General features: G+C 39.3%; 1 protein-coding gene and 1 pseudogene across 2 annotated transcripts; both read right to left on the bottom strand.

Moving 5' to 3' along the window:
• Window positions 1-3,571: 3,571 nt before the first annotated feature.
• On the bottom strand, window positions 3,572-7,007 carry LOC143579656 (uncharacterized). Of its 2 annotated transcripts, XM_077062901.1 has the most exons (9): window positions 6,723-7,007; window positions 6,085-6,210; window positions 5,597-5,695; window positions 5,320-5,462; window positions 5,068-5,176; window positions 4,877-4,984; window positions 4,652-4,792; window positions 4,055-4,316; window positions 3,836-3,944 (listed from the first exon to the last, which is right to left on the bottom strand). In XM_077062901.1, the coding sequence occupies exons 1-9, from the start codon at window positions 6,792-6,794 to the stop codon at window positions 3,934-3,936; spliced, it is 1,071 nt and encodes a 356-aa protein (XP_076919016.1). In that variant the 5' UTR covers window positions 6,795-7,007; the 3' UTR covers window positions 3,836-3,933. The 2 variants fall into 2 exon arrangements, with proteins under 2 accessions (XP_076919015.1, XP_076919016.1); XM_077062900.1 differs by having other exon boundaries at window positions 3,572-4,316; window positions 6,723-7,006.
• Window positions 7,008-20,423: 13,416 nt separating this feature from the next.
• Window positions 20,424-21,716, bottom strand: LOC143579657 (UDP-glucuronate 4-epimerase 5 pseudogene; annotated as a pseudogene).
• Window positions 21,717-23,408: the final 1,692 nt, after the last annotated feature.

Raw genomic sequence — 23,408 nt, forward strand, 5'->3', positions numbered from 1 at the left:
CGGCCCAAAAATTATCATAAATATAACACTAGAAAAATGGAATTTCACAGGGGACGGCGACCCCTGCAGCTTGGCCGTAGATCTGCCCCTGGATTACACGTATCTGTTTTAATACCATAATAATTCAGACATTTGTAAATATTATTCTTGATTCGTAAATATGTTGTGCCGGTGAAAAATGATTTGATATTCATATAAATCTTTTTAATGTTAAAAAATGGCATGACAATCTCATTTGGTATTTTATTTCGGATTTAATATCCCAAACTTGGCTGTAAACTTGAGCTTTCAAGCCTGTAAATCAGTAAATGGCAAATGTGGCTTTGAATATGTTGTGTAAGATAATATGGTGTTACCGATTTGTTAGAATTGGTGTTCTCGATATTTAAATACCTTGCCATTAGCACTAGCATCACCTTAGCCCTGAATGGAATCCTTTGTTGAGAAGTTTATAGATTAAAAGAATCAGCGTTAGAAGCCGGTCTGATTCCCCAACTCTTATGATAAGAGGCAGACACGTACCGGGTGCCAATTTTCCATGTGTACATGTTCCTCTGTCACACCCCTTTGGTTGGATTTACACAAATACAACAGAAGACTTGCCTAATCTAGAGTTGATCAAAAAAACCGGTTCCTGGAACCGAACCGGTGGACCCGAACCGGAACCGAACCGGTTCCTACCCGTTTTTGGTAGGAACCGGACCCTATCTGATTCAACCCGATGATCCGTGACCGGTTCTTGCAATTCTGAGTGGGGCGGGTAGGAACCGGAACCGAACCGGAACCGGTTAGGAACCGGTTCTATACGGAACCGGTTAGGAACCGGTTCTATCCGTTGGATCGATTAAGCCGTTGGAAATCGTTTTTTGGCCGTTTTTTGACCGTTGGGGTCAAAAATAGCCGTTTTTTGGCTCCCCCAAGCACTCACTACTAGTATAAATAGGTATTTGGTGTCATGGGTTCATCACTACACTCAAAACGCAAACCCGAACGCAAAAAAATACAAAAAAACGCTATTACAACGTTTTGAGTTCTCTAATCTCTTGTTTTCTCTTCTTCTATATTCATATTTGTTGTTATGGCTGCCTCACAATCATCGGTTGGTCAAGGTTCCAACGCCGAACCAAGTTTCGTTCGTATTGTACCTCATAATCGTAATCAAGAGATTTGATGCAATTGGGATTTGGTTGAATTGAGTGACCATTCATTGAAGGCTCGGTGCAAGTTTTGTGGGGTTTATTTAAACCCACTTTCGAATTCAAATTTGAAGAAACACATCGAAAAACCGTATTGCAAGGCGTTAAAAAAGAACGTCGATTTGCAACAAACGCAAATGGATAGTGAAGGCGGAATATTTACATACCAAATTGATCGAGTTCAAGATCGTATGGCGAAGTTTGTGATTCAAGAAGCTTTGCCGTTTAGCCACTTCGACAACCCTCGCTTAACCGCCATGATTCGAGATACGCTTCAACCACAATACACTCATGTAAGTCGTCATACTCTTAAACGTTATTGTTTAAAATTGTGGAAGAAGGCCAAAGAGGTACTAATTGCATATTTTGAAAATATAAATACGGGAATAAACTTAACTAGTGATGTTTGGTCGGCTCCACATGGTCTACCCGAATCTTATCTTTGTGTCACCGCTCATTGGGTAGACCCGTCATCGTGGGAAATGATGAAACGCACCATTGCTTTCGAACTCTTTAAGTATCCACATACGGGAGATAATTTGTTTGAAATTTTAGATTATGTTATAAAAACTTATAAACTAGAAAATAAAATATTTTCAATGGCATTTGATAACGCGTCGAATAATACATCGGCGGTTGATAAATTAAAATTAAAATATACGCCGATTTGCAATGGTGTATTTTTTCACTCAAGGTGTGTTGCACATATCATTAATTTAATCGTGCAAGACGGACTTGCTTCGGATGAGGTTACATCGGTTATAAACGATTTTAGACTAATGATACATGAAGTTTTTAAGAAAGTAAAAAAAGACAAATGGATTATAGAAAATTTTGTAAAGATACGGGAAGAAAAGCTTTGGGAGCTAATTGGGATGTACCTCATCGATGGATTCCACTTGCATAATGTTTCAAAGTGCTTTGGAACAAAGAGAAACTTTACAAATGTTTCATTCTAGTCTTGCCGAGAGTGATTTGGCAATCCCCTTTTCAAATGAGAAATGGGAAATTATCAATGACTTATCGACTTTTCTTGAAGTTTTTAAAACATCAACTACGAAACTATCGGGAACGTATTATCCGACAAGTCCCTTGGTTCTTTCGGAGTTATTTTTAATGGTTAACAATCTTAAAAAATTTGAAAATAAAAGTCCAATGTTTTCAAACATCATATTACCAATGAAGTTTAAATTAAAAAAATACTTTCTTGAATTGCCACCGGTTTTTACTTGCGCCGCCGCTTTAAACCCAATGTTAAATGTTACGGGGATTGAATGTGTGATAGACGAAATTTTTTCAGCCTTAGATATGCATGAAATTGACCCAAACTTTTCAACAGAGGCAAAAAATTATTTTAACTTGAATTTTAAATTTATGTATGACTTTTATTTAAATAAATATGGGTCAAACATACACATGCCTATGCCGGGGGGTCTTCATCAAGTTCAAGTGCTACTAGAGTACGAGATCCCATGATTAGCCTTATGAACACCGTTCGCAACGTAACGGCTAAAAAACAAAGGGGTAACACCCCTTCAAGCGAACTAGGAAGGTATAGTGCAAATGATTACTCTACCGGTTTATCCGAAGAGGAATATGGCACTTTTGATGTTTTGGCTTGGTGGAAGGTAAAGGAAACCGAGTTTCCGATTCTTGCCACCATGGCCCGTGATTTACTAACCGTCCAAGCTTCTACGGTAGCTTCGGAATCCGCTTTTTCTCTTAGTGGCATGGTAATATCGGTGAGAAGAACAAGACTAAATTCGGAGTCGGTGGAGATGTGAATTTGCTTAAAGGATCACTTGGACTCAATCGATCGTATTCAACACGTAACCACTCTCGAAGATGAAACACCACTTGATGTTCGAGTGCACGACGAACAAGAAGGCATTTCTACAAGTAATTCCGAGGAAGAAGTCGCCGCTCAATAATTACGACGAACAAGAAGGCTTTTCTAGAAATAATATGTCACAACTTTATATTTATAAGTTTAATGTTTTGTTAGTTTGTTTTTGAAGATTTTAAAACATGTAACCTTTTTTTTTGAACTTCTTAAAGTAAATAAAATGAATTTTATGTTAATTGTTTTGTTTATTTTTCATGCTATACAAATACGAATCGTAGTTTAGAATCCAAATCGCAAAAGAAAAACGAAAAAAAAAAAAATTTTACACTGTAACCGGTTAACCGGTTTAAGAACCGGTTAGATAGGTTAGGGGTCCGAGGGTGGGAGAACCGGTTCGGTTCCCTAACCGGTTCGAGCCTGGAACCGGTTTAAAAGGGGGTTTTGAATATAGGAACCGGTTAGGAACCGGTTCCGGTTCCTAGTCCCAAACCGTTTTGAACATCCCTAGCCTAATCCACTCATCTAGCCATCGCTAGTTGGCATTGCTGAAATCAGACGGTCAGTTGGATACAATAGTTTTTACATAAAAAGAAAATAAAAATAATAATAATAAAAGAAAAGAAAAGGATGAAATGATATATGATGTGAGACATAATGCATTGGTAAAATTATAACTTACTTATTTAATCAACATTATAATCAAATATCATAAACCAATAAAGTTAACAAAATACAGTAAACATGTTCTCTGACAAAACAAAACCAACAAAACTAAATGAAAAGGTTGTATACAATGACCAAACAATATTTTACAAACAAAAAAGGTTTACCATTTACATGGACAACCAAATCTTGGGATGATGCTTATTGCTGATATACAAATTCAACAAACTAAACGGAACCTGATAATAAATACCAAAAACCTTAAACAAGATATGCAAAAAACTTGTAACCAACACAACTTTTTCCTCACAGAATGCTTCTAGAAGAAGAGGCACAAAAGTGTCATCACCTTCCATGGTGGTGCCGCCAGGCAGCTGGTCGTCTAAGCCATGAGAATTGTGGTTCTCGGGAATAAGTGGCGGCTTGCCCTCGTTACTGGAAGAGCCGCCAGGGTTCGACTTTGACCCGTCCCCATTAGGAGCATCATCGGTATCTTCTTTATCATCTTTTGGTTCACTAGAGCCACCACTGCCACCAGCATCGTCAGCAGGTTTTGGGATTCCTGGAACCAGATCTTCCCGAGGTTCTACACCGACCCGTCTCAAGTGTAACTGTCACCATGATTATTACAAGTTTTAGAGACCTTTTGTAAATCATCAAATCCTATTGCTATAAAAATAATTATTATTATTATTAGAACAATAATAATAAGAGTTAATTACACAGATAGTGATTTGGTTTACCCATAATGCAGGTTTAATCCCTAACTTTGAGAAATTATATTGGTGATCCCTAATGTCACTCAAACGTAACTTTTTTCAAACAGCAAGGACTAGCCTACCATAATAACTATTAATGTTAGGGACTAAACTAGCAGTATGGATGAACCACAAGAACCACTGTATAAACAACTCTAATAATAATAATAAATATAATACGTATGTACCTTGAGATGAAGATTTATTTCATCCGGACGCGAAAGAAATGGAAAATCCCCACCACTTTTAATGTAAGCTTTTCTTGCACTGGGAAACCGTTCGCTCACTTCATCTTTGAGTTGTTGAGGAATTGCACATTTGTCGTTAGTCTTCAAAATAAAAAAAATAACATAAGTGCATTTGTACTGATAAACACAATCTATATATTTGTACAAAAAATGCATAAAGCATACGTCAGTTATGGTGATCATTGTATCTGAAATCAAAAGTGGTCCAACCGATGCATCATCACTCGTTAAAGTCAACCTTGAAGCCAAATCCTCCCTTGAAAGGGTCTCAACCTGCATGTTTTGTACTTTCAAAACAACTTGAAAGGAGAGGGGGTCGGGGGGAGGAGGATTAGAAAAGAGTTAAATGGTGTCACCTGTGCAACCACAAAGTCCACAGAATCAGCAATAAACGGTTCGTGTGGACCGCTCGGGATTCCCGTTAACACGTATCGTTTCAGCAAAAATGAAGGGGTCCAACTAACACTGCAACAAAAAGATCAAAAGCTATATTATTACAATAATAATAATAATAGTAATAATAATAATAAATATACGCTTCCGATGACTTTTGACCGTGTTTGACCATATTACTTTAGTTAAATATTTTAGATAATATGTGTACATACACTGGAGCCCAAGGCATGGCAGCTGCAAAATATTTGGTCTCCAAAAACGCGTTCGAGAGTACCAATGACTTTACTCGCCTTGGTCGGTGTTGTGCATATAATAGTGCTAAGAATCCCCCTAGGGACGTACCGTAAAGATGTATCTGTTACAAAAAGGCTCGTTTAACATATTGCTATAACAATTTATGCTAAAATAATAATAGTAACAGCAAAAACTTCCAATATTATGGTGGGAAAATCAAATAGATTTATCATATATAGTGAGTGGTAATCTTACATGGTGGACATCAATAACATCCAAAAACTTCTCAAATGCTTGAACCCACTCATGGCTGTTCCATACGCGGGGAATATCAACAGAAATCACTCGATAACCCTGAAAAAGAAAAACTTTAACAAAATGATACACTTGAATTATAAAATATTGAACCCGTTTTTCCAATTTTTGAATTTGTGCTTTGAAAATGATTATTTGATTATCCATTCTTTTAACATAACCTGAAGAAATTTTACTCTCATATTACAAAATGCATCTCTTTTCTTCTTAAGAATGTTTGTTTCAGTCATTCCATATTTCTATGCACTGAGTTATTAAATAATAAGAATTTGCCAACAATCAACACTGCAACGTATCTGATTATTACAGCTTTAAGCACCCCCGTTACATCTCCAAAATCTCAACAACCAAAGATATTAACAGTTGCTAAGAGTTACCATGTATACCACAAACATTATTACATATCATTATAATCAGTTCAGCCTGACCTTGATCGAGAGTGCCATGATTTGTTTATAATACACATCAGCTGTACCAGCAGTGCCCGGAAGACATATTAACGGAGGCATGACTTTAGGACCAAAATCATAATATCTCCATTGCTTTGTACCAATCTGTAAAACAAAGTTCTCCAAATCTAAGATTGATAATGTGTCACAGATTTTGATCTAACCCTAGTACCAACATGTTACAATTACAGCTCATGTTATAAGGTTTAACATCTATGATTACTATAACCAAATCAAAGATGTGTAAAGTTAACATCTAAACCATACCCACACGAAATTAAGCTCATTGAGACAATACATCGAACAATAAGTGTGCAATAATTGCAGATCATGTTATAAGGCTTAACATCTATGATTACTGTACACCCAATTCAAATACGCAAATTAGCCGATTTGATGAGTAAAATCAACATCTAAACCATACCCACATAAAATTAAGCTCATTGACACAATCCGTCGAACACTTGGTGTGCAATTGATCAAAACTTAATATAGGGTTTTAACATAATTCAATTACTAATCGATTTGAACTAAACCAGTGATTTACCGAATTGGGTGTCTCTGTAATCGACCAATTAAGTAAAAGATGAAAGGAATTGAGAATCCGATAGACTTACAGGGATCTTGTGAAGAGGAACCTGAGACTTGAAGTAGATGTAATCACCAGGGGCAGAAAACCCGCCTTTCATTGCAGAATTTGATGAAGATTGTGAAGAGTGTAAGTAGATTTGGTGGCCATTAACAAAGATTGAGATTGAAGGTTGATCGAGGGGGTGATTTGGTCATCGTTTTTCGTCGGAGAATCTTCTTATTGTATCGAATCGAATCGAATCGAATCGTATGATTGAGGATGGAAAAGGTGAACCACGTGGTCGGGGCCCCGAATATGAATGCAGCTGACAGATAATTAGTTGGATATTCCCTTTTCTAATATTAATTAATTTATTCTTCAGAAGTTGGTCTCGGGTAAGGCGATGGACATCTAGTTGAATAGACGAATCAAGTGGTTTGAACTTGACAAGGGGCGAACGTTTACGAATCTATCTGGTTCCAACACATTAGGGGTATAGTTGATGAGTTAACCTTAGGTATAACCCAAAAAAATAGGCTTACACGTGATATTAAGTGTTGTTCAATAAAAGAATTAGTTCACTCATTTCGAATCACCTAAACTTTTATTTAAGCATATAAATATAAATTATTACTTGAGTTTTAATATCTGGCATAAATCTATGATTATTATGTTACTTGATTATTATGTTACTGATATTGGTATTGGTAACTAAAGTAAAAGTAAGGATTATTATTTGTTAAAGTGTAAGTATGGATTATTATCAACTAATATGTTATAGCTTGAATTATTGAAGTCTAGTTTTCCAACTTCAAAAAAATAAAAATAACCCATTTGCCCTCACACACACACACACACACACACACACATTTAAATCTTCTGTGCTAGCCCAGTTGTTTACGACAATGAATATAAAAACTTTGTTTTTTTCGGGAGATCACCCGTTCGAATCTGAGCGAAAATAAGAGTTTTATCCTAATTGCGTAACACCAAAGGGTTTCGACTCTTATGGCAGCGCAACTGGTGTCAAGTGGCATCAGGGGAGAAGGTTTCCCTGAGGATGCTGAGGATGCAAAGAGGACCGGGGTTTTGGGGGTTATGCCTTTCGAGAGAAACTCTAGGTTTCAAATTGAGGTCGCCCACAAACCGACCTACGACAACCAATCATACCGTAGATTTCCGTCAACTAAGTTTCAAATTGGAGTTTGTGTTCTTACTAATACAGGGGCGGCTCTGAGACCGGTTAATTAAATTTTGGCTAAATGCGAAACTTTTTTTATGTCTTATCTTGTTGTGTTTAAACAATTTAGTTTAAAAATAGGCTTATTTAGATTTGGTTGTGTAACTTTTTCTTAAAATAGGATTAAAATGTCACAAGTGGGGTTAGAATCTATAATCTTTTGGTTGAAAGTCATACCCCTTTACCAAGCTAGTGGTTGTGTAATCAAGTTTAAACCTTATATATACATATTGTTTTTCATAATATATATATATATATATATATATATATATATATATATATATATATGATTGATTTATTTTGAGAACAATTTTGAGTTTTAAGAATTCGAAAGAACTCAACGTGACAATTTTTTTTTTGAATTTTTTTTACACGTATGTAATATGTAAGTGTAAGTAACATAAAAAATTATAGTATTTTCTTACACACCGAATCGACTTTTTTACACATGTGTAACTAACATTTAAACTTGTGTAACTATCAAAAATATTTATTCTCTTTCCTGATTAATTTATTAATCAGATTTATTCTCAGCCACATATCCAATACATATTTAATTGATTGTGTGGTCTATATTAAATTTTTAAAGTTCTTACAACTCATCAAGTTCTTAAAAGATCATTTATATATATATATAAATCTAGGCCTATCGAGGTGTTGGCCGGGGTCCGTCGACCACCGGTCCCTCCCTTAGAGCCGGCCCTGGATATATGAAGTTGGAAGCAAAATCAAAAGTATGAGCCGGGACAATGGTACGTGTTGTGTTATATGGCAATAGGTGTTGAAAGGATCGATCAAAGAGAAAGTGATATATGGGTTCCTTATTAGCTTAAACTAACTAAGACAAAAAGGGTGACGAATCACAAAGAGCTAGTTTGTGATTAATGTGCAAATTTAATTGATCGTGAACTATGAAGCTTTTGTTGATAGTCGTATAAACGAAATACGATTTAGAAGTTTAAAACGGGTTTTCACGTATTAACGTGTCAAGTAGAAATTTGCAAGAAATAGATTTAGGGTGTAAGCAATAACTAGGAATGGATCACACCCGGGGTTTCAAGTTGTGTAAGCACTATGGGTAATAGCATGCAATGGAAATGAGTTCATGTAATCATAATGGTCATTTAGGTTTAGCAAAACATATTCATAGCGAAATGCATCAATATTCGTCTATCACAAGTAAATGGTGCAAGAAAAACTCCACAATATGGATTGTGGACAAATATATGCAATATAGATTAAGAACATTCACAAACGCTAACACACTTCAAGAATCATAATAATATCATCTTACGATGTAAATAACAATACAAGATTACATGATTCGTATTTTTCAAACCAAATGATACATTAAGGCTGAGGGTAATGGGGCTTGGTTGAGCCCCAGGTGAGCCAAACAAAATCTGACACGTAGGCGATGACATGGCCATGGATCAAGCCCCTCAACCAAGCCCCAGAGGGTGTAGTGGTCCAGGTGAGCAGGGGCTTGATCTAGTTTTTTATTTATTTAATTATTTTAAATAATACATTAAATAATAATATAAAACATTACATTAATAATAATATAAAACATTACGTTGATACTAGTCTAATACAAGATCATCGGGTCTTCTATCCCACAAATGCTGGACCAACTCATGCCGAACGTTGTCATGTAACTCACGGCTCTTGATGATATTTATGTTGGCGAGTCGTTGTTCATTGGTGATCGTCGATTCTTGTCTTGGAATATCACCTTGGTAGTTTTGACAAATAGCTTTACCCTCGTCTTCCAGTATCATGTTATGCAGGATTATACACGTGAAGACGACTTCCGTTATCTTCTCCCTTGTCCAAAATCTTATTGGATTCGCCAACATTGCCCATCTTTTCTTTAGGACTCCAAACGCCCTTTCAATATCTTTCCTTTCCGATTCTTGTTTCTTCGTGAAGTACTCGTTTGTCAGAAACTGGAGCCGCCTAAGCTTGAACAAGTATCCCCCATTCGTTGTAAATACCATCAACGAGGTAGTACCCGTACTTGAAATGTTCTCCATTTGCAAAAAAAGCTTGAGGAGGTTCTACCCCGTCGATAAGGTCATCGATTATCGGTGACTGATCGATAACATTGAGGTCATTATTAGACCCGGTAACCCCAAAGAATGCATGCAAAATCCAAAGATCCTGTGACGCCGCCGCCTCAAGTACGATAGTAGGGCCGGGGTGATCACCTTGATGGAATTGACCTCGCCAAGCAGTGGGACACATAGCCCAACCAACATGCATACAATCAAGGCTACCGAGCATCCGGGGAAACCATGCTTTTCACCGTGCACCTCGTATATGCGTTGGATATCATACATTGTTGGTCTACGTAAGTATCTCCGCTTGTATAGCGATATGACCCCTAAATATAATTATTAAAGTTATATAAGTTATGTAAATATTTGAAAAATATATAAACAAACATAAAAAAAATATATACCTCTAAAAAAGTGGTTAAGCGCATCGCATCCGGTCTTTTTAGCCATTTGTAGATACTCGTCCAACATGTCCGATCCAACACCATACGCTAGTTGTCGAAGAGCGGCGGTAATTTTTTGAGTAGCCGTGAACCCGGGCTTACCTCTAGCGTCATCCCTTTGTTGAAAATACTCAAAGTGTTCAGGCAAATCATTTGCTAGACGCATGAATAATCGTCTAGTCATTCGAAAACGGGTTCTAAAACTATCCTAACCATATGTGGGATTGGGACTAAAATAGTGACGTATCAAAGTTTCGTTAGCGGTCTTTCGATCACGAATACGCGGTTGGCGGAACAATGGGGCTCGTGGGCAATTTTGATCTCTCAAAAAGCTTATCGTCGTTTGAACCGCTTGAAAAATGAGTTCGTCTTATTCGGTAGAATAGGAAGACGAAGACGCTGACGACGATGCCATTTATAAATATATAAATAGAAGTTTTGATAGAGAGAATGTATGGTTTGAGTTTTTATAGAAAATGTGGATTTGTATTTATAGATAAAAAAAATATTTAAACTGGCCAACGGTAAAGTTGACCAGTCAACACACCCTCCAACGGCTAGTTAGCCCCGCGACCACAGCCACGCCGGCCGGCCGCCCCCTCGCTCACCGGAGGGGTGTAGCAGTGTTCGCGAGCCACGTAGGCGGCCGCGCCCACCCCTCACCCCCCACTACCCTCAGTGTAAATATTGTCTCAGTTCATAGATATAAAATAAACCCTAGAACTTACAAAACTCTACATCGGGAATTATGAATGGATTAGTCACTCATGGTTGTGAAAATCATCTTCATTTTTATTGTAATAAGGTTTAGGATCTTTAATTGGTCTTCAAGAATAAGTCTATAATAGTGTGTACACTCCAAAAAGACCCTAGAACCGAATATAATTGAATGGGATTTGAAACCCCTAATTAACTTCGGTCAAAGTAGTTGTTTCCCCTTAATCCATGCTTGAAACACGTCAACAGAGTCGGGATGCCACCGCCAGGTTTGGGACGCCAACTTTGGCTGCCAAACGCCAGAATTCACTCGCTTAAAATGCCATCAGCAACACCCCTTTTGGTGTCGTGGTCGAGAGACCAATTTTCTCCTTTTTGGAATTGTCTCACCAAGAAACTTAAGTTTCATATATTATGTCTCCTGTGACTCGTTTTCTAGCCCATGAATATACCCGTGTGGAGCTTTGACTCTTTTTTATCAACCCATCATGCTCAGTTAATGTCTCGTTCTTCGGGTTTTCATCCAAACTCATCTTAGTGCTCAAAACATGCATCTTTAATGCCTTTAAATATGAAATTTTTTTAACATATTTGACACACCAAAGTTCTAAACAAAAACTAAATAAAAAGTAGCACGGAAGTAATTTAACAAACTAGGGTTGTGAGTTTGATCCCTCCCCTTCCTCTCGTCTTTTGTTGGTATTTTTTTTTTCCCTTTTATTCTTTCTACTTTTTTCATGTTTCACTTTTGTTTATTTTTAATAATTTATATGTTAGATTTATTTGCTATTTAGTTAAAAAGTAAACATGAAAAATAATAATAAACCTAACATGTGTAGATTTTTATATATGTGCATAGCCGAGGAACCATCATAATTAACTGAACACGTGTAGATTTTTATATATGTTTCAATATAAATTTTATTCAAGTCCTTTTCTTTTATTTACACACATGGGTTACTATAGAAATGTCGACACTGCCATGAACCAAACAGATACATACTCATGAAGGACACATAAGGGAAATCTTTTTTTAAACGATCAACAAAGTCTTGTATATTATATCAAGAACAAACAATAATATACAATATCACTAATAAATAATAACTATCGCATGCATATCATACTAAAAGTCTAAAATCCAAAACTAATATATACAATAACATAAGATTATCATATGCATGGTGGAAGTTGCGGTTGCAAAAATTGAACCACTACCACATGTAAGGAAATATAACATTAGGAATACATATTAATACTTTTGTAGAATGAGAGAAGATATGTAGCTTAAGAAACGTTCTCCGTATCTCTAAGGTAGCGTTTGGTATGCAGTAATCACAGGGGGAATGAAATAATTCATTGCTTGGGAATGTAAAAAGTGGTGTTTGGTTGCTCAATGGAATGGAATCATCAATTACACATGAAATCCCATTCCATCAAAACCATTCTTTTCTACCCCCTTTCTTTTTTTCATTCCATTCCTCATCCACCCTATTTTTTTAACACCACCACCATCTAACAACAACCACCACTACTACCATAGCCGCCACCACCACCGTCACCGCCATCGTCTCCACCACCTTCGCCACCACTTCTGCCGCCGCCGCCACAACCGCCACCACCACCACCTGACCACCAGTGCTACCACTGTTGCCACCACCGCCGCCACCACTACCACCTGACCACCAGCACTGCCCCTGTCGCCGCCACCATTGTCACCATAACCATCACAACCATTGTCACTGTAACCACCGCAACCATTATCACTGCCGCCGCCTGACCATCACCACCACCACCACTGTCGGTGCCTGACCACCACCACCTAAGCTTCACCACCGTCGTCGCCACTCTACTATCGCCATCACTACCAATGCAATAAATCGGTTGACCACCGCCGCCCCTCCACCACCACCGCCCTTGTTGCATGGCCTCCAATACCACCACCGTCGCCGGAGCTACCCCCACCACCATCGCCATTGAGGAGGTTATATTTTTTTTTGTTAAAAAATTTACTTTGAGATAAAAGTATTTTTATTATTTATATTTCATTCCTACAATTTCTTTGGATACCAAACAACATTAATTAATAATTCATTTCATTTCCATAGGTTAACCAAACAAAACAAACGAATGGTAATGATTCATTTCATTCCCTTGTTCATTCCATTCATTCTCCCATTCCATTCCCCCTTCATTCAATTACCTCCAACCAAGTCTGTTTGGTATAAGGTAATGGAATGAGCGATCGAATGGAATGAGCTTGGGAATGGAATGAACAAGGTAATGGAATGACTCATTACCATTCCGTTGACATGTTTGGTTACCATGTGGAAATGACATGAATTATTTATTTTTATTTTTATTTTTTTTGTTAAGCTAGAAAAAGCCGAAATAAGATAAAAATGGTAGTGAGTGGCGATGGTGGAAGGCGAGCAAAAACTGTGGTGGCGGTGGTGGGCGGCGATGGCGATGGGCGGGAGCGATTGTTGGTGGTGGCGGTGGCAGGTGGTGGTGGTGGTGATGGCCGGGAGAGATGGTTGGTGGGGGCGGTGGTGGGCGGCGGTGGCGATGGGCAGAAGCGATTGTTGGTGGTGGCAGGCGGTGTTGGCAGTGGCGGTGGTAAGCGGTAGGTGGCGATGGGCAGGAGTGATTGTTGGTGATGGCGGTTGGTGGGCGGTGGGGGTGGTGGCGGGGAGCGATGGGTGGTGGTGGCGGTGGTGGGTGGTGACAGCATAGGTAGGTGGTGGTGGCGGTGGGCAGTGAAGGCGGGTGGTGGTGATGGCCGACGGCGAAGGCGGTGGTGGTGGTGGGTGGTAACGGGCGGCATAGGCAGTGGTGAGTAGGTGGTGGTGGTGAGAGAGCAATGGGTAGTAATGGTGGTTGGGTGGTGGAGATGATATAATGTGAAAGATGGATGGAATGAAAAAAAAACAAGGGTGGTAGATGGAATGAATTTGGGGTGTATTAGAGGGAATGAAATAAATATGGTAATGAGTGATTCCATTCCATGGTAATTGTCTATTCCATTCCGTCTCTCATTCATGTATACTCAAGCTCACTTTTCAAATGCTCACGTAGACACGTAGCCCATGGGCTATAACATTTTCAAACACATGTGACAATAATTGTAGGAAAGGTTAGTAGAGTTATCGGCTTATCCATATATGATATATGCTGTAGGGGTATGGTACTAAACCCGGTTGTACGATCCTAAATTTATTATGTTTGGCTTATTTTATTATATGGACTAATACAATGTTATTGGGCTGAGGGGGTTTTGTGGAGGTAACCCTAATTGGGTTAGGCCCATTAGGGTACCATGATGGTGGCCATGAGACTCTCTATATAAGGAGGTCTCCACCTCCTTATTAGGGGTCATGCTCAAGAAGAGCCACCACCACTTTTTTGTGTCTGTGAACAAGAAATCCTCAGGATATCTTAGCAGTCACCTCCACACCCCCGAAAACCATTGCAGGTCTCAACATCGCAGGTCTCAAGCACAGCCGGGAAGAAGATCAAGACGTGGTCCGTTCATCTCGAAAATCCGTGGAAACATCGTCATGGATCAGGTCAGATTCATTTCATGCTTCGACATTGGCGCCATCCGTGGGACGGCAACGAACTACCCTTCGATCTTCATCTCGGCTGTCAGATCTCTCCCAGGAAAAACCCAGATCTGGAAGTTTTACAGAAAAAGGCTTCAAGGCTTGTTCTATTAAAGCTCAGAAAGATCCATAAATCTAAAAGAGGCTTCCAGATCTGTGCAAGAAGAAACGGCCTGATTCGAATGATCAGGTCTTCGGATCTGTGATGGTTTTAAATCTGCTCCGGGCTTCAGATCTGTCCAGATCTGATTTACAGATCTAGGTCTAGATTACAGACCTGGATTTTAGGTCTAAAGTTGCAGATCTGATTCTAAAATTGCAAATCCAGAAAGTACCAGACTTCCGCCGCCATGTACGCGCGCCCGCGGACTCTCACTCCACAGCCGCGCATGTGCCGCCGCGGAAACCACCATCTGGGCTTTGCGCAAGAGACCTCCGCCATGCACGCGCACACACGAGTCACCACTCCATCGCCGTGCATGTGCGCACCAGGCCTCGCGCCAAACTTAAAGGTTGGGAATCCTCATAATATCCCGTATGGCTACGCGCCAAACTTAAAGGTTGGGAATCCTCATAATATCCCGTATGGCTCCGCGCCAAACTTAAAGATTAGGAATCCTCATAATATCCCATATGGCTCCGCGCCAAACTTAAAGGTTGGGAATCCTCATAATATCCCATATGGCTCCGCGCCAAACTTAAAGGTTGGGAATCCTCATAATATCCCATATGGCTCCGCGCCAAACTTCAAGGTTGAGAATCCTCATAATATCCCATATGGCTACACGCCAAACTTCAAGGTTGGGAATCCTCATAATATCCCATATGGCTCCGCGCCAAACTTCAAGGTTGGGAATCCTCATAATATCCCATATGGCTACGCGCCAAACTTCAAGGTTGGGAATCCTCATAATATCCCTTATGGCTACGCGCCAAACTTCAAGGTTGGGAATCCTCATAATATCCCTTATGGCTACGCGCCAAACTTCAAGGTTGGGAATCCTCATAATATCCCATATGGCTACACGCCAAACTTAAAGGTTGGGAATCCTCATAATATCCCATGTGGCTACACGCCAAACTTCAATGTTGGGAATCCTCATAATATCCCATATGGCTCCGCGCCAAACTTCAAGGTTGGGAATCCTCATAATATCCCATATGGCTACGCGCCAAACTTCAAGATTGGGAATCCTCATAATATCCCATATGGCTACGCGCCAAACTTCAAGGTTGGGAATCCTCATAATATCCCATATGGCTACGCGCCAAACTTAAAGGTTGGGAATCCTCATAATATCCCATATGGCTACGCGCCAAACTTAAAGGTTGGGAATCCTCTTACCACATGCTCATGCACCACATATGCTCACGCATCACATATGCTCACGCATATTACACATGCTTACGCATCACATGCTCACACATCACAGTCTACGCGCACGCGCATGCAACATCTGCGCGTGGCGCATAACACAAAACCAAAGTCTACGCGCACGCGCATGCAACATCTGCACGTGGCGCGGGACATAAAGTAGCTCGTAAGCCGCCTCACGCGCAAGCTCCACTATTATTACAGCTCATAAGACGCCTCGCGCGCAAGCTGTTACTATTCTTTTAGCTCGTAAGACGCCTCGCACGCAAGCTCTGTTATTATAGCTCGTAAGACGCCTCACGGGCAAGCTTTTATATTCACACAGCTCATAAGACGCCTCGCGCGCAAGCTGTTATTATTCTTATAGCTCGTAAGACGCCTCACGCGCAAGCTTTATTATTCACACAGCTCATAAGACGCCTCGCGCGCAAGCTGTTATTATTCTTATAGCTCGTAAGACGCCTCACGCGCAAGCTTTATTATTCACACAGCTCATAAGACGCCTCGCGCGCAAGCTTTATTATTCTCAGCTCGTAAGCCGCCTCACGCGCCAGCTCAATTATTATTCTCAAAGCTCATAAGACGCCTCTCGCGCGCAAGCTTTATTACTCACAGCTCGTAAGCCGCCTCACGCGCCAGCTCAATTATTATTCTCAAAGCTCATAAGACGCCTCTCGCGCGCAAGCTTTATTATTCTTAGCTCGTAAGTCGCCTCTCGCGCGCAGGCTTTATTATTCTTAGCTCGTAAGACGCCTCACGCGCAGGCTTTATTATGCTACAGCTCGTAAGACGACCCTCGCGCGCAGGCTTTATTATTCTCAGCTCGTAAGTCGCCCCGCGCGCCAGCTTAATTATTATTCTCAAAGCTCATAAGACGCCTCTCGCGCGCAAGTTTTATTATTCTCAGCTCGTAAGCCGCCTCACGCGCCAGCTCAATTATTATTCTCAAAGCTCATAAGACGCCTCTCGCGCGCAAGCTTTTATTACTCACAGCTCGTAAGCCGCCTCACGCGCCAGCTCAATTATTATTCTCAAAGCTCATAAGACGCCTCTCGCGCGCAAGCTTTATTATTCTCAGCTCGTAAGCCGCCTCACGCGCCAGCTCAATTATTATTCTCAAAGCTCATAAGACGCCTCTCGCGCGCAAGCTTTATTACTCACAGCTCGTAAGCCGCCTCACGCGCCAGCTCAATTATTATTCTCAAAGCTCATAAGACGCCTCTCGCGCGCAAGCTTTATTATTCTTAGCTCGTAAGTCGCCTCTCGCGCGCAGGCTTTATTATTCTTAGCTCGTAAGACGCCTCACGCGCAGGCTTTATTATGCTATAGCTCGTAAGACGCCCCTCGCGCGCAGGCTTTATTATTCTCAGCTCGTAAGTCGCCCCGCGCGCCAGCTTAATTATTATTCTCAAAGCTCATAAGACGCCTCTCGCGCGCAAGCTTTATTATTCTCAGCTCGTAAGCCGCCTCACGCGCCAGCTCAATTATTATTCTCAAAGCTCATAAGACGCCTCTCGCGCGCAAGCTTTTATTACTCACAGCTCGTAAGCCGCCTCACGCGCCAGCTCAATTATTATTCTCAAAGCTCATAAGACGCCTCTCGCGCGCAAGCTTTATTATTCTCAGCTCGTAAGCCGCATCACACGCCAGCTCAATTATTATTCTCAAAGCTCATAAGACGCCTCTCGCGCGCGAGCTTTTATTACTCACAGCTCGTAAGCCGCCTCACGCGCCAGCTCAATTATTATTTTCAAAGCTCATAAGACGCCTCTCGCGCGCAAGCTTTATTAGTCTCAGCTCGTAAGCCGCCTCACGCGCCAACTCAATTATTATTCTCAAAGCTCATAAGACGCCTCTCGCGCGCAAGCTTTATTATTCTTAGCTCGTAAGTCGCCTCTCGCGCGCAGGCTTTTTTATTCTTAGCTCGTAAGACGCCTCACGCGCAGGCTTTATTATGCTACAGCTCGTAAGACGCCCCTCGCGCGCAGGCTTTATTATTCTCAGCACGTAAGTCGCCCCGCGCGCCAGCTTAATTATTATTCTCAAAGCTCATAAGACGTCTCTCACGCGCAGGCTTTACTATTCTCATAGCTCGTAAGGCGCCTCACGCGCAGGCTATATCATTCTCAGCTCGTAAGACGCCTCTCGCGCGCAGGCTTTATTATTCTTAGCTCGTAAGTCGCCTCTCGCGCGCAGACATTATTATTACTCACAGCTCGTAAGCCGCCTCACGCGCAAGCTTCATTATTATTACAGCTCGTAAGCCGCAACTCGCGCAGGCTCTATTATTATAGCTCGTAAGCCGCCTCACGCGCAGGCTTCATTTTTTTTACAGCTCGTCACCATCATGAAAAAAATCTCCCAAAACTCAAAGACAATAAAGACAATGCCAAAGAACAGGGAAAAAACCGCCTCATAGCCTAACACACCTCATAAAGTCCAGCGCTCCACCTAGACGCTTGCGCGTCCAGGAGCAACACTGGACTTGGGGGGGCTTGTAGGGGTATGGTACTAAACCCGGTTGTACGATCCTAAATTTATTATGTTTGGTTTATTTTATTATATGGACTAATACAATGTTATTGGGCTGAGGGGGTTTTGTGGAGGTAACCCTAATTGGGTTAGGCCCATTAGGGTACCATGATGGTGGCCATGAGACTCTCTATATAAGGAGGTCTCCACCTACTTATTAGGGGTCATGCTCAAGAAGAGCCACCACCAATTTTTTGTGTCTGTGAACAAGAAATCCTCAGGATATCTTAGCAGTCACCTCCACACCCCCGAAAACCATTGCAGGTCTCAGGCGCAGTTGATGAAGAAGATCAAGACGTGGTTCGTTCATCTCGAAAATCCGTGGAAACATCGTCATGGATCAGGTTAGATTTATTTCGTGCTTCGACATATGCCTTTTGGACTTTAGGTGATTGATGATGATTTTGAATATTTCTATGAATACCGAATATCTGAGTTGTTCCGATTCCAAAGACCAATGTTAGGAAGACATTTGATTAAAACAAATAATGATATAACATTTAGTTCAAAGACCAATGTTAACATTATTTTATTTAAAATAAAATAAATAATGTTACATTTACAATTTTTTTTCTTTTCTGAAAATTACTTTAAATTTGAAGTATGCGATAGCCTAAATACAAAGTTGTCGTTCTTGACAAGGTATATATAATGATAACATGTTAAAAAATTAATATTTTTTTAAAAACTTACTTATTGTTGGTATGTGTAAATAAAATAAATTGGTGGTCTTATTGGAACATTTGAAAGCGTAAGTTGCTATTTTATAGGTTTACCACAAATCAGTACAAATTATGAAAATGGTCAGTCAACAAGGCTATAGGCTTTTCATGAGCCATCATATCTTCTATTCTTCCTTTATGGTATCACTTTATATCTTTTACTAGATTTAACAAAGTAAATATAAAAACTATACAACCACTATGCCTAGTGAAATTCATTAATAGGAAAGCTGTAACTAGGGTATCAGAATGATAGATATAGACAAATCGTACCTTTATCACAAAAAATAGAGATATTAATTCCAGAATTCTTAATGTGATATACATGTTTATCATCTTAGAAAAAATTTATACATGTAGTTAATACTTAAAAAATTCTGTTCCAATAGGATGTTATGATCCGTGAAAAGAGGGTATGAGCGTGACGTGGCACGAACCCCAGTTACACTAGCCACATGAGTTCGTGAAACATAACTTTATACATATTTACTAGATTGAAGTAGCCATGAGGAAGGTCTTACTCTCACTCATCATGACACATGACTACATATATTTTTACTAGCCTAATATCAAAATACATTTTCGCCCATCCATGATTAATGTTCTATCAAACTCAAATTCACATAACATTGCATTGAAAACAAGTAACAATCCACATATTTCTTCTAAAGTTTGGTGTCTCCACAACTTTTGCTTTCCCATTTTAAATAATACACGTGTAAAAACTAATACGTCAACTTATCTTAAATAATACACGCGTCAAAATTGATGCATCAAATTGGCTTGCAAGTCATGACTATATACTTAAAACAGATCTCGATACAATCTTAGACATGTACAACCTACAAAATGACCGCTTTCCTGATTTTTTTTATAGTGTAAATCAAAATGCAAGTAAAATAAAACAAATAAATGATAATAAAACTTTAGTTCAACCATACAACTACTTTAGTTTAAAAATTAAAACACCATAACAATTATAAGTTTATAACAAACATATAATCCATGCATAAACCTTAAGCTTCCTTCAACTATTATTCATCTTCACCATCTTCACCCTGAACTCTTCTTCTTAACACCATAATACTCAAGATACCACTTCACAAACCTCCTCAACCCGGTCTCCAAATCGACACTCGGCTTATACCCAAGCTCCCTCCGTGCTAAACTAATATCCGCATGCGTCAAAGGCACGTCACCATTTCGAGGCATCAACACCACCTTCTTCTTCGCCTTCACCTTCAACAACTTCTCCAATATCCTAACCAACTTATTAACCGAAACCGGCGTCGTATTCCCAATATTAATAATCCTAAACTGCGCCTCCCCCTTCTTCTTCCTCCCATTCCCATTCCCAGTACTCTTAGTCGCAGTATCAATCGCGGATAAACACCCGTTCACCACATCATCAATGTACGTAAAATCCCTAGCAATCGTCCCGTGGTTCGGTCCTTCAAATACCGAAATATGCTTTCTATTCACTATATTATTCGTGAAAAAGAAATACGCCATGTCCGGACGTCCATACGGTCCGTAGACAGTAAAGAACCTCAATCCAGTGATGGATAATCCATGGATATGATTATACGCATGCGCGATCGCCTCACCGGCTTTCTTCGTGGCAGCGTAAAGACTCGCGGGGGAGTCCGTGCGGTCTGATTCGGAGAATGGAACCTTCGAATTGAGACCGTACACGGAGCTAGAAGACGCCCAGACGATGGCAGGCGGTGAGTAAACTGATTTCGCGGCTTCTAGAAGACTAACGAAACCATCAATGTTTGATCTGATGTACGAGTTAGGGTTTACCATAGCGTACCTGACTCCCGCTTGTGCGGCCAGATGTAAAACGTGAGTGAACCGGACTAATTCAAACAGTTCGTTTAGCAAAACGGCGTCGTTTATGTCCCCTTTAATTACAAACACACCGGCCCGGTCTAAGAGCTCTGATTTGCGTGAGTGTTTTAACGTGACGTCATAATATTTATTATAATTGTCCAACCCAACGACGCCGTCGCCGCGGCGTTTTAAGGCGACGGAGGCGTGAGCGCCGACGAAGCCCACGGCGCCGGTGACGAGGATGACGTGGGTTCTGCCGGAGATGGGTTTGGCGGATGATTTGATCTGGGTTTGGTAATGTGATAGGGCGGGTGACGTGGCAGGGCGGTATGTTGGTGAGAGGAAGAAGAGCATGATGATTAATGATAGGAATATGAGCCACCAGAGTGCGCATTTGGGTGAAGAAGTGGTGAAGCGGAGGCGGTGGTGGATGTAGTAGACTGATGGTTTCATGGGTTTGAGTTTTCCGGCGTGGGATGGGAGGTTATCGGTCGGTTTTAATGCGGTCATGGTTTGTTTAGTAGAGAGATTGAAGAAGATGGTTACAGAGAGTGCATGTTGGGAATATGAAAATGAAAATGAAAACTGCAAAAGTGAAAAAGAGGGTTTTTCTTTTTAGTCAAACCAAAATAATATTAAAAAAATGTAACTTTAACGTATTAATTTAAAACGATGAATAAAATAATTAAGGGTTTTCTAAAACAGGACTGGTCTAAGAATATTTCCTAGTACAATTGTTATCTATACATACTATTAAAGCAAGGAATAATTTTCATATGGCATCCTTTTAGAGTGTCCACATAGAATGCCACTTCAACTTCATGTCACCAATTTCCTTTGTTAATCACGCCAAATCACCAATTAAACTACATTTAACCCATTAACCCATTTTAGGTATATTTCTCGCGGGTCTTCATTATCCATTAACCCATTAACCCGTAAATTCAAATACTATATTTAAGTCTAAATTCTTCTGCTTGCACTATTCACAAGCCCTAATTGCCGCTCTTAGCCTCTTATTTCTGCTTAATATTTCCGATGCAAGGTAAACTTATATAAATTAATTTCCGGCAACCTTATTATTTTTTCCGGTTATTCTTTCTTACAAGTTTTATATGTTTATTTTCAGGAATGGATGATTTCAAAAAAATCAATTTGAGTTGTAATAAAAAACGGTCATGAAGGTGATATGTGGACGTTTTAAAATTTTCCGGTAAGTGTTGCCGGTTTATTTTTCCTATCATGTTTATAACGATGATTTTTTTATATTTGTTTCAATACTTCATTTAATTTTGTTAATCAAAATATGAACTTTCATGATTAATAGATGTTTCTTTCGCTTTTCCGGTATACCATGGTCATTCTTACAATAACGTTTTTCCGGTAACACTTTTTAAATTTTCCGTCTTTTAATTATTGTTTAAAATTCCATAATATATATATTAATTGTCTAATTTATTATTTCAGGTTATTGTTAGACTCATCTATACTAATATCGCTTTTCCGGTATACCATGGTCATTATGACAACATCGTTTTCCCGGTAACACCTATTTAATTTTTCGTTTTTTAATTATTGTTTAAAAGTCCATAATATAATTCTTAATTCTCATTTTTATTATTTCAGGTTATTGTTCGACTCATCTATACTATTATCGCTTTTCCGGTATACCATGGTCATTCTGACAATATCATTTTTCCGGTAACACGTTTTAAATTTTCCGTTTTTTAATTATTGTTTAAAAGTCCACAATATGATGATTAATTCTCATTTTTATTATTTCAGGATATTGTTCGACCAATCTATACAAATATCACTATTGATGAAGACTTTAGTATCTGTATTTTTATTATTTATTCATGTATATATTTATTTTAATTTTCAATATTCATGTATTTAAATATTTCAATTATATATATTATTTGTTTTCCATTTTGTTAATAAATTAAACCATTAACTATTCCATTTATAATAGTTTGACTTTCCTAATTTATGGACATAACCGAATGACCATGGTATACATTGACTTTCCTCAATTAATACAATTAATTTAATTTATATTAATATACAATGAGTAAATCACTACTACCATTTATACTAAAATTCTTAATATTAATTAACCGTAATTTACATAATAATAATTAAATCAAGTTATACAATTTTTTTTAAAATAAAATGTTCATAATCTATAAATAATAATAC

This window comes from Bidens hawaiensis, unplaced genomic scaffold, assembly GCF_021521415.1.
Source record: "Bidens hawaiensis isolate Kalapana, Puna unplaced genomic scaffold, B.hawaiensis_p1.1 tig00029892_1, whole genome shotgun sequence".
Lineage (NCBI taxonomy): Eukaryota > Viridiplantae > Streptophyta > Magnoliopsida > Asterales > Asteraceae > Bidens > Bidens hawaiensis.

What these genes read in the sequence shown, in the direction of transcription:
- LOC143579656 (XM_077062900.1), bottom strand. Translation starts at nt 6,794, where the DNA reads ATGAAAGGCGGGTTTTCTGCCCCTGGTGATTACATCTACTTCAAGTCT. An exon ending in CAATGATCACCATAACTGAC is followed by an intron (nt 4,793 to 4,876) that starts GTATGCTTTATG and finishes TTTATTTTGAAG; the next exon opens with ACTAACGACAAATGTGCAAT. An exon ending in AAATAAATCTTCATCTCAAG is followed by an intron (nt 4,317 to 4,651) that starts GTACATACGTAT and finishes TCATGGTGACAG; the next exon opens with TTACACTTGAGACGGGTCGG.